The sequence below is a fragment of the Camelus bactrianus genome, chromosome 15, assembly GCF_048773025.1.
Source record: "Camelus bactrianus isolate YW-2024 breed Bactrian camel chromosome 15, ASM4877302v1, whole genome shotgun sequence".
In the NCBI taxonomy this organism is placed as follows: Eukaryota; Metazoa; Chordata; class Mammalia; order Artiodactyla; family Camelidae; genus Camelus; species Camelus bactrianus.
In genome coordinates this window covers 36,411,735-36,426,546 of record NC_133553.1, presented here as the reverse complement: position 1 = coordinate 36,426,546, position 14,812 = coordinate 36,411,735, and the positions used below count along the sequence as shown (strand labels likewise).

The window sequence follows — 14,812 nt, the reverse complement described above, 5'->3', positions numbered from 1 at the left end:
CCTCTGTAAAGGTTTGGCAAGGACGGCCCATTTCAGAGTCACTGGAGACAACCAGACTCACTAACACTCAATTAAATATTTCTTAGATTATGCCAAAGGAGTGGGACAGTGACGAAAAACCCAGATGGCATAGGAAGTGCCTAGTGTTAATGACTTATTCCACGTGAAGGAGGCCAAACTTCAGCAAATGCAAGCAACAGACCCCAACAGGGCTCTCTGCTCGTGGAGAAGGCAGACGTCTGGTAGTCCTGGCCCTGCCTTCCCTGGTCACTGCCCAGTCGCGTGTCTGCAAAAAGGCCGAGTTCACCTGGGAGGGCCCCGCCCCCAGGACCATGTGGCCTGGGAGAATTGGGGAGGGAAGAGAAGAGGGCCACAGACACTCCTAGACCCACTGCTGACCCAGCCTGGCCGACTCAGTCCTCCTCACATAAGGGATAACACAGAAGTGAGAGGCCAAGAGTCTTTGGTGAAATGTTTTATAGTTACTTTCTTTTTAGATCTCTTGTCTACTTAGGCAGTTTGTGGACTCAGTTTAGGGAATTAACCAATGTGAAAGTGTTACGACCATTCTGGCACCATCCCCCATCAGGATAAAATTAGCATTTCATCATAGCTTCAGGCCTCACCCTAGTAATACTCATTGTCAGGGCAGAAGAGATTCTGAGGAAATCCAAAAAGAGGTTTCTAAGCAGAACTTCATGTCCCAGCTCCCCTGATCGAGCACTACATTCATTTTCCATTCCCGAGAAGAGATTCTGAAAGTCTGCAGCCTGTCCCTACATCTCCATCTCTGCGTATCCATCTCTGTTTTTTCTGCCGTGTGGAACTGACCGGCGTGACAGCTGTTTCCCTACTTTCTCATCAGCTTCCATGTGGTGGAAACCAGGAAATATTTTTCTTCAAAGTCCTGTGACAATATTGAGACTTTTTAAAAAGTACTTTCAGCCATGTAATTAAGATGCTTTTCCACTGCAGTGAGCTCACACTTTCCTGTTAAGTCTCTATGATGTTTGTTTAAAAAAATTTTTTTTAACAAAAGCAAAGTGTATTTGTTTGGCCCTTCAGAATTGTGTGTGTGTGTGTGTGTATGTGTGTATATGTGTATGTATATGTGTGTGTATGTGTGTCTGTGTGTGCATGCATGTGTGTTCCAGTGCTAAGATTTGAAGAACTTGAGGATGTTATTGACTTTATCTGCCAAAAGAGACAAATCTCCAATTAAATAATCTTTTTCTCCAATGGCCCATTCTGTTTCTATTTCTCCTGTCCAAAAAGAACTGTTGGAACAACTGCTGGAACCTCTAACAGGATCCCAAACTGTTCTCCTGTCACTTTTTGCCCCAGGGCTTATTATGTATATGGCCAGCAACTAAAGAAAGGGTTTTCCAATGATACCAGAATTTCACATCAAGCAATGGTCCTTTTCTTCCTTATCCACACAAAGCTTATTTTTTTCTATAGACTATATATCAGAGAATTCATCTTAGAATGTGTTTATTTATTCATTTTTTTATTAAACTGTCTTTCTTGGTGGGGAGGGTATAGCTCAAGTGGTAGGGTGCATGTTTAGCATGCATAAGGTCCTGAGTTCAATCCCTAGTATCTCCTACAAAAATAAATGAATGAATAAATAAACCTAATATCTCCCCACCAAAAAAAATCAAATAAATAAACAAACAAACCTAATTACCCCCCCAAAAACTTAAAAACTGTCTTTCTTTAAATTGAAGTATAATTGCTATACAGTACTATGTAAGCTACAAGTATACAGTATAGTGATTCACAATTTTTAAGGATTATACTCCATTTATAGTTATCGTAAAACACCGGCTACGTGGCTATATTCCCCATGTTGTACAATATATCATTATAACTTATTTTATACCTTATAGTTTGTACCTATTGTACCTTTCTATTTTTTTTCTTGTTCTGGGGATTTTATGGTTGCTAACTACAAAAGTGGGTTTGCATGTTATGTGATTATATTTATCTGTGCTAGAATGCTGTGTTAAAAATATCCTCTCTTTTCTGTTTACTTCTACTTCAGGTTTTCCCAAATTTCTGTTCTTAGTTAACTCAGGTGTTTATTTGCTACTCTTGGCATCTGCAAAACGAAGGTGTTGAGGCACTTGAATTTTTGTCTCATCTCCTAATGCTTGTCTAATTAAGGGGCATGTTCCTACCTTTAACAAAAAGCACATGATTTCACAAGGAGGCAATGACACACCCAGCATGGAAGCTGGACTCTGAACCCTACATTTCACACAAGGTCTTTTCATACCATCTGGCATCATTAGGTCACTGTAAATGTTTGTTTCCAGTAATTGGGCAATAAATAAAACACGTTTGCAACAAGTAAAAACTCAGATGCCAAGTAAGACTCAACTTTAGGTTACTGTTAAGAGAACCAATTTAAAATAAAGGACACCCTTGTACAAAGGAAAAAATGTACATATTCAATGACCCTGTGGTGCAAAAATAGATTTGAGGGATATTTTCTGAAACATGGCCTCTCCTCAGAGATGAAAACTTGCCTGGAAATGTTGAAGTTTCAAGCACATGAAAACATGAGACTATCCTAAAAGTAGCTGACAATTCCAACCACTGGAGGTGTAATTCTAATTTGATCTATACATTGAGCAAAGTCTCAGTAACGTTTTCAAATATATTTGGAGTACCAGGCAGTACAGACAGCTACATCTGCTCAAATTATGACTTTTCAACTACTTCAAACTTGATTTACATTCAAGAAACCAATTCCTTTTAGCTACCCCGTATATTCTATTAGATTAATTTCTATTCTTTGCATACTTTAAAGATAATTTATGCAGCCCGATTCACACAGAAATCAATAGTTTATATGATCTTATGAGCAAGAAATTACTTTTAGGACTCAAAGATGAAACATTACTTTTGATCACAGCAAAAGAATAGGAGTGTTTTCCCCCTTTGTCTTGACATTCTCCATCAAGGTGGAAAACACTGGAGATCTCTCCAATCTCACTCCCCCACCTCTTCCCACTTTACGCCAAGCCAAAGAAATCTCTGCTCCTATCAATTTAACTATCATTCACTGACCACTGAATTTTCAGCATTAATCCTCTCTCCCTTCATCTCTAAAACAGCACTGGATTCCCTGATTGTTATTCAAGAATACATCAAAGATGGGGCTGGCTGAAACAAAGATGTAGCTGCTACTCATCTTTACCTCACAATCCTCCCCCGATCCCTGGCCCCAGGGGTCAGTGAATCAATCAGAGGGAGCCTTTATCTGACTTTTGAAGCCAGAAAGTTCAGAATATACCAACTTATCACCATCTTTTCCTTCACAACAGCCCATAATGCAATTATGATGCTAGCTTCTTCACAAAAGCCTCGGCATTCATCTCTTCATTTTCAACTTGACTTCTTAGATTAGACCTTGGTCATTTCACAGTTGGACCAAGGCCAGCTTCTCTTCCCTGGTCTCATGTCTACCATCCCGACATCCACCCCCATTCATTCAAAAGTTGAAACTTAAAAAATTTTCTAAAAGTTCATTAAATGTATCAAATGTCCAGCTTTTAAGTCCATCGTAAATTATTCTAAGTCTAGGAAATTTGAACATTTTTCTTCCTTTTCTCATAAGACATTTTCAAATATGCTGAGATAATTCAAAGAATGATACAATGATCACTTGCATTTCCACCCCTCAGAGTCAACAACTGCTAAGATTTTGCCAGATGTGTACAAGTGCATTTGGAAGTAAATTACAGACATCATGGCATTCCTCACTCAAGAATAAGGACATGGTCCTACATACCTCTAATATTATCACACCTAACAAAGTAATAATTCCAAAATATCATCTAATATTCAGTCCATATTTAAATTTCCTCAATTGTTGCTAAAATGTCTTTCAGAGCTGGGTTTTTATTTAAACAAACAAACAAAAAAAACCAAGATATGATTAAAGTTCATACATCACATTTTCTCTTGTCTCTAGTCTCTTTTCAGGAACGTCTTTTTATGGTACGATTTTTTAAAGAAACCAGGCTATATCCTCCTGTATTTTTAATCTATCTGATGGGGAGGAGTGTGATATTTTTGGCTTGTTTCTTCACCCCGAGTGTTCTCTATGAGCTGGAGGTCAGATTCAGATTAACCATTTTTGGCAAGAAGACTTTTAAGGTGTTGCTGTACACCTCCTACTGCACCACATTAGGAGGCATGTACTGTCAGTTGTCCTGATTCTAAGGACTCTGAGTTTGATCACCTGATCAAGGAGGCATGATGCCGTTTTCACCTTGACACCAAGTCATTTACGTCGCTCTGTGCCTCAGGCTTAAGAGGACCAACGCCTGTCAGGAACCCTAAACTGGTTCACTTCTTTGGTCTCTTCTGACACTATTTCCTTATCTGTTTCTTGCAGTATTCCTTTCCTCTGTTTAATTATTCACTCTCTTCTCTGTGAGCTTAGTTTCCTAACCAGTCATCCATTTTCCTCCACCATCCAAGCAATTCCTGAAATTCTACTCTATGAAGATGCCATGAACTTAAATACGTTGATCACAGCTCATGCTGAGTTTTCAACCTCAAGTTTACTGCCTGATTTTTAGAATGTGCCCACAGAGACAAGGGCTGTTCCTACCAAATTCGTTTTGTGTGTGACCTCTAATGGCAATACATGAACATAGGTTCTTACTGATAACTATGACATTAAGGTCTCAATAGCTGTCATCTGCAGCTATTAAGAGTTTTCCTATTGAGCAAAGCACTAGTGAGTATTTACGCTTTTGTTTCTGCCATTCATGTGAAATCTACCTGCATATCCTTCTGCAGGTATGTTTGCAAACCAACCATAGCAAGAAAGTACAAACATTTTCAAACACCTTTGTAGGATACATATTATATACTATTGACTATTGGCCAGTAATTTTTTTTTAATGCCTGGATCATCCTAAATGCACAATTGGGCAATCACTGGCATTCAGCAACATTTCTTACCAACAAGAAGACAAATATATGCTGAGAATGTTTTCTCAAAACAGGTCTTATTTTGAAGCTGCGTAGTAGTGACTACACATGCAAAATGAATTAAGAATTGAGATCACTGTCTGGATCATTCAGATCGAAAGTCAGATGTATCTAGATAAGGCAAAAAGTATTTCACCGAGTTTGAATTTTATTTGAGTAACTATCCCAATTACCCAATTCACGTGGATTGCAGAGCCCAGCTTAGGCTTAAAAGTAACTAATTTGTCTATATTCTTTCTAGTTAGCAACCACCCGCCTGCTGTTATATGTATGAGAATAACAAGTCTGTTGACACCTCATTTTCTTGCTTTTTACCATCTGTGTTCCAACTTGGAAACTAAGGAGAAAGATACTGGGCACAGAATTTTAAAAGGACCTGCTTTTTGCCTTTCTCATGACCGACCTAAGCTGGAATGACTAATCAACGCAAATGGCACAGAATTCATTCTCCTCCTCCAAGGCTGGTCCAGGGCAAACTGTGCAGCACAGGAGGCTGACTGCTGCCCCACTGCCCCTATGAAAACCTGCCCTTTGCAAAATAATCCAGTCTTTCCTTCTAAGCTACGTGTAAATTGATGACCTTTCTTTTCCAAAAAGCATTTGCTTAAACCTGGCCTCCAACTGAGGAATGAAGAGGTCCCCTCCAGTCGGCACTTCAGGCATCCGCAGGCAGACCAAAGCTGCGTCGGGGACGGAGCCTTCCCTGTCTTACTGGAGTTACATGGCATAAGCAGTCACCTGCTCCACTTTTAGGTTTGACTCTACTAACAGACAAGCATCTCCTAAGCTACAATTTACATAGTTCTGTAACATCCGCAGAGCATGTCACATTACCTTGTCTAATCTTGACAAAAGCCCCATATTCTTGATTCCACTTGATGGATAAGGAAGCTGGCTCCCTGACACCAACTGCTGAGCCCAACAGCCCTAACCAACGTCTTCTAACTCCATGTGGCTGCTCTTTCCATTCGGGTCTACAAACCAATTTTGCCTCTTCCCTTAGAACAAAGACAATGACCTTACTTGCCCAAGTGGACTTGCCCAGCACGTAAAAGTGTTTTCCAGGTTTCAAATGCAAGAATGATTGATTCTAATTACCAACAAATATTTCATACACACACAGTATTTTTTTGAATATTCATGACAATATGAATAATGGATATGTCTCATTAACTCTCCTCACAGAGGGTTCAAACCAGTCAAGTGACAGGAGAAGAACCACAGGACAAAGCTGTATCACTCATCACATAATCCAAGGCAGGAAGCACCAAGTCATTGGGGCACAGGAACCAATATTTTCATGTTGCTTTCCCTATGCACATTCCATGACAAGTTTTAAAGGAAACTCAGCCTGTCTCTCACTTTATGATACATAAATGTAGAGTTACAAATACACTCAATGATACTTAAAGTGCACTTCAAACAACTCATGCATTTCCACTTTAGTTACGAATTTTTTAAGAAAATAAAAGATGACAGGCCATTTTTCCTCTCTTGGGTTGGGCTGCTCCCAATTCTCGGGAGTGCACTATCTTTCACTACTTTTTTTTTTTCTTACTTCACTAATAAAAACCTAGTTTATATCCCCCAAAAAAAGATGACAAATTATTATTGTTTGATGAGTTCAAAACTCGAATGTACCCGCTAACCCGCAAAGTACTGCAAAAAGACATAAATATTTTCAAACATCTTTGCAGAGTCTATCTCACATACCATATCTCATTCCTGACATGTTTTATACTTATATTACCGTAACTAAAAAAGTACAAACAGGCAATCACGGACTTCTGGCAGCATTTCTACAAGTTCAATACTTACAATTATCTTCCATATCAGAGGCTGGCAAACCTTTTCCGTAAAGAGCTTTGCAGACCCTATTTTAGGCATTTTAGATTATACAATCTCATTGAAAGTGTACAATTCTACAGTTAAAAGCATGAAAACAGGCATAGATGGTATGTAAAGGACTGGGTGTGGCTGTGCAGCAATAAAGCTTTATTTATAGTAACAGGCCCATGGGTCATTTGCCAACCCCTTCTACAAAAGTATTTTACTAAGTCTGTCTTTCCTACTAAAATGAGACTGTATCTGCAACACATTACCCAGACGCGCCGGGCAATGCTGCTTACCTGTGATCCGATGGTTTCCTGGAAGCACCGGCCAAGCTGAGTCTTTGCGGCCACAGGATAGACATGAGGAATGACTTGCTGGTGGGAGTATGAGGAATGGACCGTCTGGGTCTTCTGGACAGGAAGCCCTTGGTAAGGGACCTGGGATTGGCCTGGTGGAGCTTCTTTTACCTTCTGGCCCGTTGGGCCGTCGACTCTTGAAACCTGATGGATCTGGACAGAAGCCTCAGGAGGGTGCTTCACGTGGATATTGACTATGTTGGGAGGAAATTTCACTAAAACAGATTGGGAGGAAAACTTGCCAGTCACAAATAATGAACATGCGCCTCAGGATGAAAGTCAATTTTCATGCTAGTCGGCAGGACAGTAAATTTAGACATACTTACGTGCATATATATTACTCATATGATAAATTATACGTTTATGGTGTATATATATTTTTGTCACACAGCTGTCAAAATTCTTTATCATAAAAGGGTACACTCAAAACTCAGACCTGAATCGATGTATTTTAAAGACTAAAACTGCTTTTATAAAGGGAAATTAAAACCTCTCACAGATTCATGAGACAAAATTTTTTTTTCAGGAGAGCCAAAAAATTAGGAAATTCATGCTACTTGTGGTCATACAAATGATCACAATGAGAGAAATCAAATGAGTGATAAAGACTCAAGAGTTTGGTTAGTTTTGAATCTCTCACAAAGTTTCCATCATAGAAACTGTAGGACCTACCACGTAACTTCAGAAAGCATAATTCTCTTGCCCTTTTTTGTGCTTCTTATGACACACACAAGACACCAAAGTGTGGTATTTTATATCTGTACTGACTTTCTCTGCAGCTTTCAAACAGTTTAATCTTCTGATGCTAAGATTCAGGTTTTAAAGAGTAAGAGCCAGTAACACTTCTCTGACCCCCTTTTTAAAAAATTGTACATGTATAAGAAATGCCAGGTTTAAAAGAATGAATTAGTCATAGAATTTCTAAGCTCCAAGTGACCTAGTTTACCTTCCTCTACAGATGAATAAATTGAAGCCCAGGGAGGTTACAGAGTCTTTAGTACTAAAACCAAGTGCTCTTCAACTACAAAACAGACTTGGTGTTCACCAGCAGGTACCGTGTGATCTACTAGTTTATTACGGCGATAAGGGCCAGAACACCATCTTGTCCATCTTTCTTTCTATTTCCCAGGCCCCGCTGGAACAGCGCCATGTACGTTGAGCATCTCTTGGTACTGAGTCACCAGAGAAAGATAGGCTTCATTTTTTAATTTCCTAGACACCAAATTCTCTACAGCCTAGAAAGTACTATCACCAGTTACCTGGGCCCATAGTCTGTCCCAATACCAGCCCGGCCATCTGCAGACACCTGGCTTCCGTATGGGTTTGGCGGGTTAAGAGTTCTGATGAATGGGGAAAAAATCAAACTAACCAGCTTACCTTTGACTCCTTGCTGGCTAGTCATGGTCAGAGGCAAGGTGTGTGTAGAGTGAACGACATGTGTTCCCAGAGCCTTGCCTGACTGCTGGGATTGCTGATAAAGTTTAGGCACGCTGGCACCAGGGACCGGGATCTGGCAAAGCTTCCCTGTGAAATTTGGAGGGCACTGGCATTTGTCCCTTGAACTGCACTGGCCTCCATTCATACACGGAAGATGGCAAATTACTGAAAGGGAAAAGCAAAAACGTGCAGAGCTGGTTAGTGTCTTAAACGCTAAGTAACAATCCATCAAAGCTCCCCAAAACACAGCCACCATATTCCCAATGCCTTTGGAAATGCTAAATAAAGGAGTAACCACACTAGGACAGAAATAATTCCTATTTTTTCCACTATCTTGTTCTTTCCACCTTAAGTCATTGAGCTCTCCAACTGCTTGTTCATCCCCCACATGGAAAGAATTCATGGGGAGAGGGGAAATTGTATATATAAATGGATCTCTATATAGTAGCCACTCAAGATTTCTCTTGGATTACTAATTAATTGTCTCCCTAGATCATAAACTCCTTGGGTGAAAAGGATATGCCAAATTTAATTTGCTTTATATCCTCAGCACCTAGAATAATGCCTGGTACACAGTGGACATTAAACATTTCCTCAAAGAATGAACAAATCAGAGGGCTAAAAATAATATCTGTTAAGATTTTTCTCCATGTATGACACTGAACTAAGTGCTACTGAAAATAAGGGAGTAGACAGTTTGAATCCTGCTTCACAGGAATTTGCAACCTCATTGGGATAACAAGACCACAGTGAACTGAGAAGCAGCAGAGTGATTAATGGTTGGAAATTTATTTATAATACCAAGAGATAAAAGGACACGTCTAGGGGAAGAATTTTAAGAGGAGTTTTAAATTCAGGCTAAATTCAGCTTGGGGCCCACCTCTTCATTAGGGAATGAAGTCTTTCTATTAACCCTATACTGATCAGTTTACACCAGTTTTAAAAATAAAAGACCCTCAACTCCATTTTCTTTCTCTTTACATCCTCCCCTCTGTGACCAAACATTCCAAACGAATTGCGTTCACTTCTCTGCTCACTACCAACTAGCTGAGGCCAGGCTGTGCTGCCCCTCCCCACCCCCTTACTCAGTCACTAATGGTCTCCATGTTGCTAAATCTCACGGATGGATTTCAGTCTCCCCTTGGTTTCTCTGACATCTCACTTTTTTTCTCTTTCCTCTTTGCCCACTGGGTCTTAACATTCTTTGTAGACTCCACTCTTTACTTGTCCCTTAAACACTGCGTGCTTTAAGAGTTGGTGTTAAAATCCTCTGCTTTACTAATTGTATACACTCTTCTGATCTGACAAACGCTGATGTCACCCAGATTCATATTTCACAGCCAAAGCTTTCTGCTGTGCTCCAAACTGTCTACTACTGTCCATCTCCTGTAGATACTCTACAGGAGTCCCAAACTTAGAATGTCCCAAATGGAACTGCATCATCTTCCCTCTAATATCTCCATTCTCTGAGTGACCCTTACCAGAAACCCGAGGGCTGCTCTGCCCCTTCACCTACCAAACATCCAGTCCTCGAAGTCCTCCTGTCTAAACATTCATCAAATATGCCCACATCTTTATCATGGAGACTCTGTTCTCTCTGAAACCTGATCACCTATGAAACTCACCTCATTTCCTACAATCCAGCTACACTAAACTTTTTGAAAAATTTTTTTATTTTTTATTGAAGTGTAGTTGATTTACAATGATTTTCAGGTGTGTAGCTGAGTGATTTATTTATGCATATACATACATATATATTTTCAGGTTCTGTTCCATTATAGCTGATTACAAGAAATTGAATATAGTTCCCTGTGGTATACAGTAGGTCCCTGTTGTTTATTTTATATGTAACAATGTCAGCTGCACTGAAGTTTATTCAGTTCCTCAGTGGACAGGGCCCTCTCAGCTCTCTCAGCCCTCTCAAGCTTTATCTACACTGTGTTCTTAGCCTGGAACACTCTTTCGCTCACCTACCTACCTCTTATTCGTCTTTTAGACCTTGCTTAAACCTCATTTCTCTGGAAGCATTTCCAACTGCCCCTCATCTAGGTCTGGGCCTCTCTGTGCTTCCATGAACTACTGTTCATTCCTCCTCATGCCACTTGGCTCACTGCATTACAACTGTTTGACCACTTTTCTGCATGCCTCATCCAACTGGAGCTCAGTGAGGTCGGGGACTTTAATATTTTACCTCTAGCATGTAGTTCAGTTTCTAGAAAAAATGCTGCAGCTCAAAAAAAAAAAAAAAACTGGATCAAAGAATGAACAGATTTATGGCTACCCGTTTGCCAAATACCATCCTAGGACTAAGGGAGACTGTAAGAGCTAACTGGGGATAGTAGATAATACATGGTAACTAAAAATACAGATCAGCAAATAAGCAATAATGGGAAAATATAAAATGTAAATCCTGTAGAACTTCATAGAAAAGTCCTTTCTGGAAAGTCAAAGTAGACTTTACAAGAGAGATCATTTGGGATAAGTCTTGGAAGCTGGGCAGGATTCAAAAAGACAAAAGGACAGTATCCTAGGAAGATAGTGTGTGTAAAAAAGGGAGGCCTTTGGGAGATAATGAGAAAGCCTGTCTTGTTGAAACCCTAGGTTCCTGAGGGGAGGGATCAGACAACCAACTGGTAGATGCAGGCCTGAGTCAGACAATGGATAAAGGCTTCACAAAGAGTTTGGATTTTATTCTGTAATTAGTAAATTATTTTGCAAACTTCAAGGAGAGAATTTTCCAGAAAGATTACTCTTGCAATGGCTTGTGGCCTCAGCTGGGAAGGAGAGTGACCTAGGTGGAAAAGTCAGATGGGGGACTATTAAAATAACTGAACGACAAGTTGAAAAACACATGGATTGGGACGATGGCAACAAGAATTGAAAGAAACATGAAGTCATATAATAGACAGGCAATCAGGACAACATGGAGATGGGACACAGGAAGTCAACAGTGGGCTGAAGAAAGGGAGACAGTGAAGGAGAAACGAAGGAGCTGGAAATAATGACCAAGGTGACCACCTAGAACTATGTACAGGGTCTGACTATGTGGCAGATCAAGACGAAACTGCCCACACTAGATGAGGTCTGGAATGTTTCCTCCAGCGCCTGATCTACTGGGTAAGAAGAAGAGCCAAAGCTGACTCAGAGGCTGAGTCAAAGCCTTCCTAACTCCCAGTCCAATTCTGAACTGAACTTCTAAATCACGGCATGGCCAAACTGGACGGATTCAATGGGCATAGGAAGCCTGGCCAAGATTTGAATGTACTACAAATAATTAAGGACTGGAGTACAAGCACTCCTCACTCTGCATGGTTCCAACATGCATGAATTTCAGTTCACACAGTGAAGTAACACCAGTCCCCCAATAGAACAGTTCAAACTTCTGTTGCCACAATATTAACCAGGTACAAACTTAACTGTTCACTCTTTGGTCCCCAAATCACTACATAAATAACAGATGTGTATCATGATCAGGAACCACGTCACTTCCTTCAGAGTCTGTTGGTGATGATTGATCCCGGCCTATCCACGATTCAGTTCATGCACAGACAGAAAAGCAGATAGTTGTGTTGCCTCACCATTTTGCACTGATAAACTCCCACTACATTTCACAGAAGTGGATAACCAAAAGGACCAACAAAAAAAGGGCAGCAAAGAAGTGAAAAGTGGTAACACTGAGAAACTGGAAAGTGGTTGTGATGTAGGATCAAGATGTCCCCAAGGAAGTTACATTAAAGGGACTTTCAGATACTCCACAACTTTGAAAGCACAAAGGGTAAGAGGTTGAAAGCTGATCCAAACTTGGAAAGGAGTCTAAGAGTTCACTAAGGTAAAGAAAAGATACTCCACATAAGTTGTATGAGAAGAGAGAGAAAACGTTCAGACCACTCTTGATAAATTCTACTCAGAGAAATATCAACACTTTAATTCTCAGTGTTTCTAACATTTTAAGTTACAGGGCACTAGATAAATATTACCTTTACTATTTTTCTCCTTTCCCTATACATATATACCTACAGTAAAGATTTTAGTGTTTTGACAAAAAAATTTTTTAAGGTCACGGAACTAGCGATTTCCCCAATGATTATTAAGACTGTTTTGGAGTTACAGCTTGCACGGTCATTCTTATGGTCCTGCACCACCATGCAAAGAGGACTACCTATAATCTATACTAAAAGAACTTCATCTACGTGACCATCTTTGTTTTTTTTTTAAACAAAGCAGTGGACTTATTTCTAGTATCAATAGCAGATTTTGAACTCTAGCATGAATTTAATTAGTTTTGTTTAAATCTATTTTTAAACCCCTGAGATAGCTTCCATACAAATGTTTCAAGGACTGTACTGGTCTATGTGGATACAGCAATAATCCCAGAACAAAACTCCAATAACCCTGTGTCTCTCCGGCCATAAAGGAAACAACGTTTGCTTGATTTATTCCAACCAATAACAGACCACTATTTATAACCATTTCTGAATGAGAAATAGAATACCCACTCTCCTGTTCCAGCATTTTGACAAAATCTAAATTACAATATAAAGTTCTTTGCCCCAGCTCACTGTGCATTGAGTCCTTTGTGGCAGGTGATCTTTTTAAAGCTAGTCTTTTATATCAAAGAAAACAAATTTAAAATCAACCTACAAGAGTTAAGGATTTAACTATGAATAGTTTCTTTCTGTTTCAAAATTCATGCCACTCTCAAAACATCGCCTGGTGATGTATCGTCTGTGCTGCCAGTGTTCTATGAAACTTTCTCAGCACAAGAAGAGGAAAAAGTAAGTTATCTCTAGGGCTGACCTGAGAAGCCTGTGGTATGCTGGTTTTAAGCCTAGCTATGGCACATATATTTTAGAACATACAATAGGAAGGTGTAATGCAGAATGCTGGCTGAGAAACTCCATAACCGTGTCAGCCTGACATCTCGCTGGCCATCACCATAATTCACCATATTGCATCATATGGTCACCTGGGACCCACTGCAAATAACAAGAGGCCCAGGGGCCTTCAGCCTATTATTCCAGAGTCACTTGGTGACCACGACTCCAAGGATCTCGAGGTATGGCTATAAAAGGCCACAATGAGCAAAAAGGATCCAGGCTGGGAGAAAAAGTTGGAGGGTTTAAATATGCCCAGCGTTTCAGTGCATTTTTGCATTCACGCTGGTGTGCAAAACACCTCGCAGAACTGGAGAACCTGGGCTGACATGAGAATATTCACCATCTATGCCACAAACTGGAACTTAGCTTAAATGAACAGAAACTGACTTGTATACACACATGGGAAAACTGAATTTTCTACAGATTTGCACTATAAAAAGCTAGATTCTCATTCTTCCCTGTTATCTTAGCTGACTATAAAAATATTTCAGCAGCTTGTCCCCGAAAGGCACTCTAAGAATGTACTCAACTTTTCCTACATCAACACCCTGGCCCTTCTGCCCGCCCCTCGACCCTGCTTCTTATGTGTGCCAGAGCACAGACTGTTTCAAGTTATTGTGGCCAAGGCAGAACAGGGCAAACAAACCTCCAACTGAAGGAAAACCTACATCTGTCATTTCACAGAAAAGACACACACATATGACTTTGGTTTGAATAGCTACTTCAGCTTCCCCACTCATCTCTGATTAAGAGAATAATATTTCCTTAAAGGCTCTCAGCATTTTATTGATACCCCTTGCAGGGTGAAACGAGAGCTGTATTATTTTTAGAAAGTACAAGTTATCACTTTATTTTCCCCCGCAACACACCTACATCACCCTCTTCTAAAGGGTACCTTTAGATTCTATTCAGCCAGAAAGTGGGTTAATAATGCAGCTGTTTTAAAGTTTTCAGGTAACAAAATATGTCAGATAATAATTACATGCTGCAGCAAACCACTGCTCATTTTAAGAACCTATACCTCTTTTTAAAAACCTGCATGCTTGCCTTTTTAATTCAGTATGAATCACCTCCCTGAGGTTCCTCCACCACGAAAGACCCCTGAAATATAACAACTGGAACTGAAAGCCAAGATAGAGGTCACTTTTTTTTTTAATTCTTACTTTTTATTGAAGTGTAGTCAATTTACAATGTTAGTTTCAAGTGTACAGCAAAGCAATTCAGTTATACATACTTATACGTACATATTTTTTCAGATTCTTTTCCATTACAGCTCATTACAAGAAATGGAAT

The 14,812-nt window shown here is 39.9% G+C and overlaps 1 protein-coding gene across 11 annotated transcripts in view; it reads right to left on the bottom strand.

The window, feature by feature from the left end:
• The window catches only part of LTBP1 (latent transforming growth factor beta binding protein 1), a 369,687-nt gene that overhangs the window by 163,502 nt on the left and 191,373 nt on the right, over positions 1–14,812 (bottom strand). For all 11 annotated transcript variants that reach the window (XM_074378708.1, XM_074378705.1, XM_074378704.1 and 8 more), the window contains 2 exons: positions 8,583–8,807; positions 7,146–7,420 (listed from right to left, as the gene is read on the bottom strand). In XM_074378708.1, the coding sequence (XP_074234809.1) occupies positions 7,146–7,420; positions 8,583–8,807 (500 nt within the window). The remainder of the gene's footprint in view (positions 1–7,145; positions 7,421–8,582; positions 8,808–14,812) is intronic.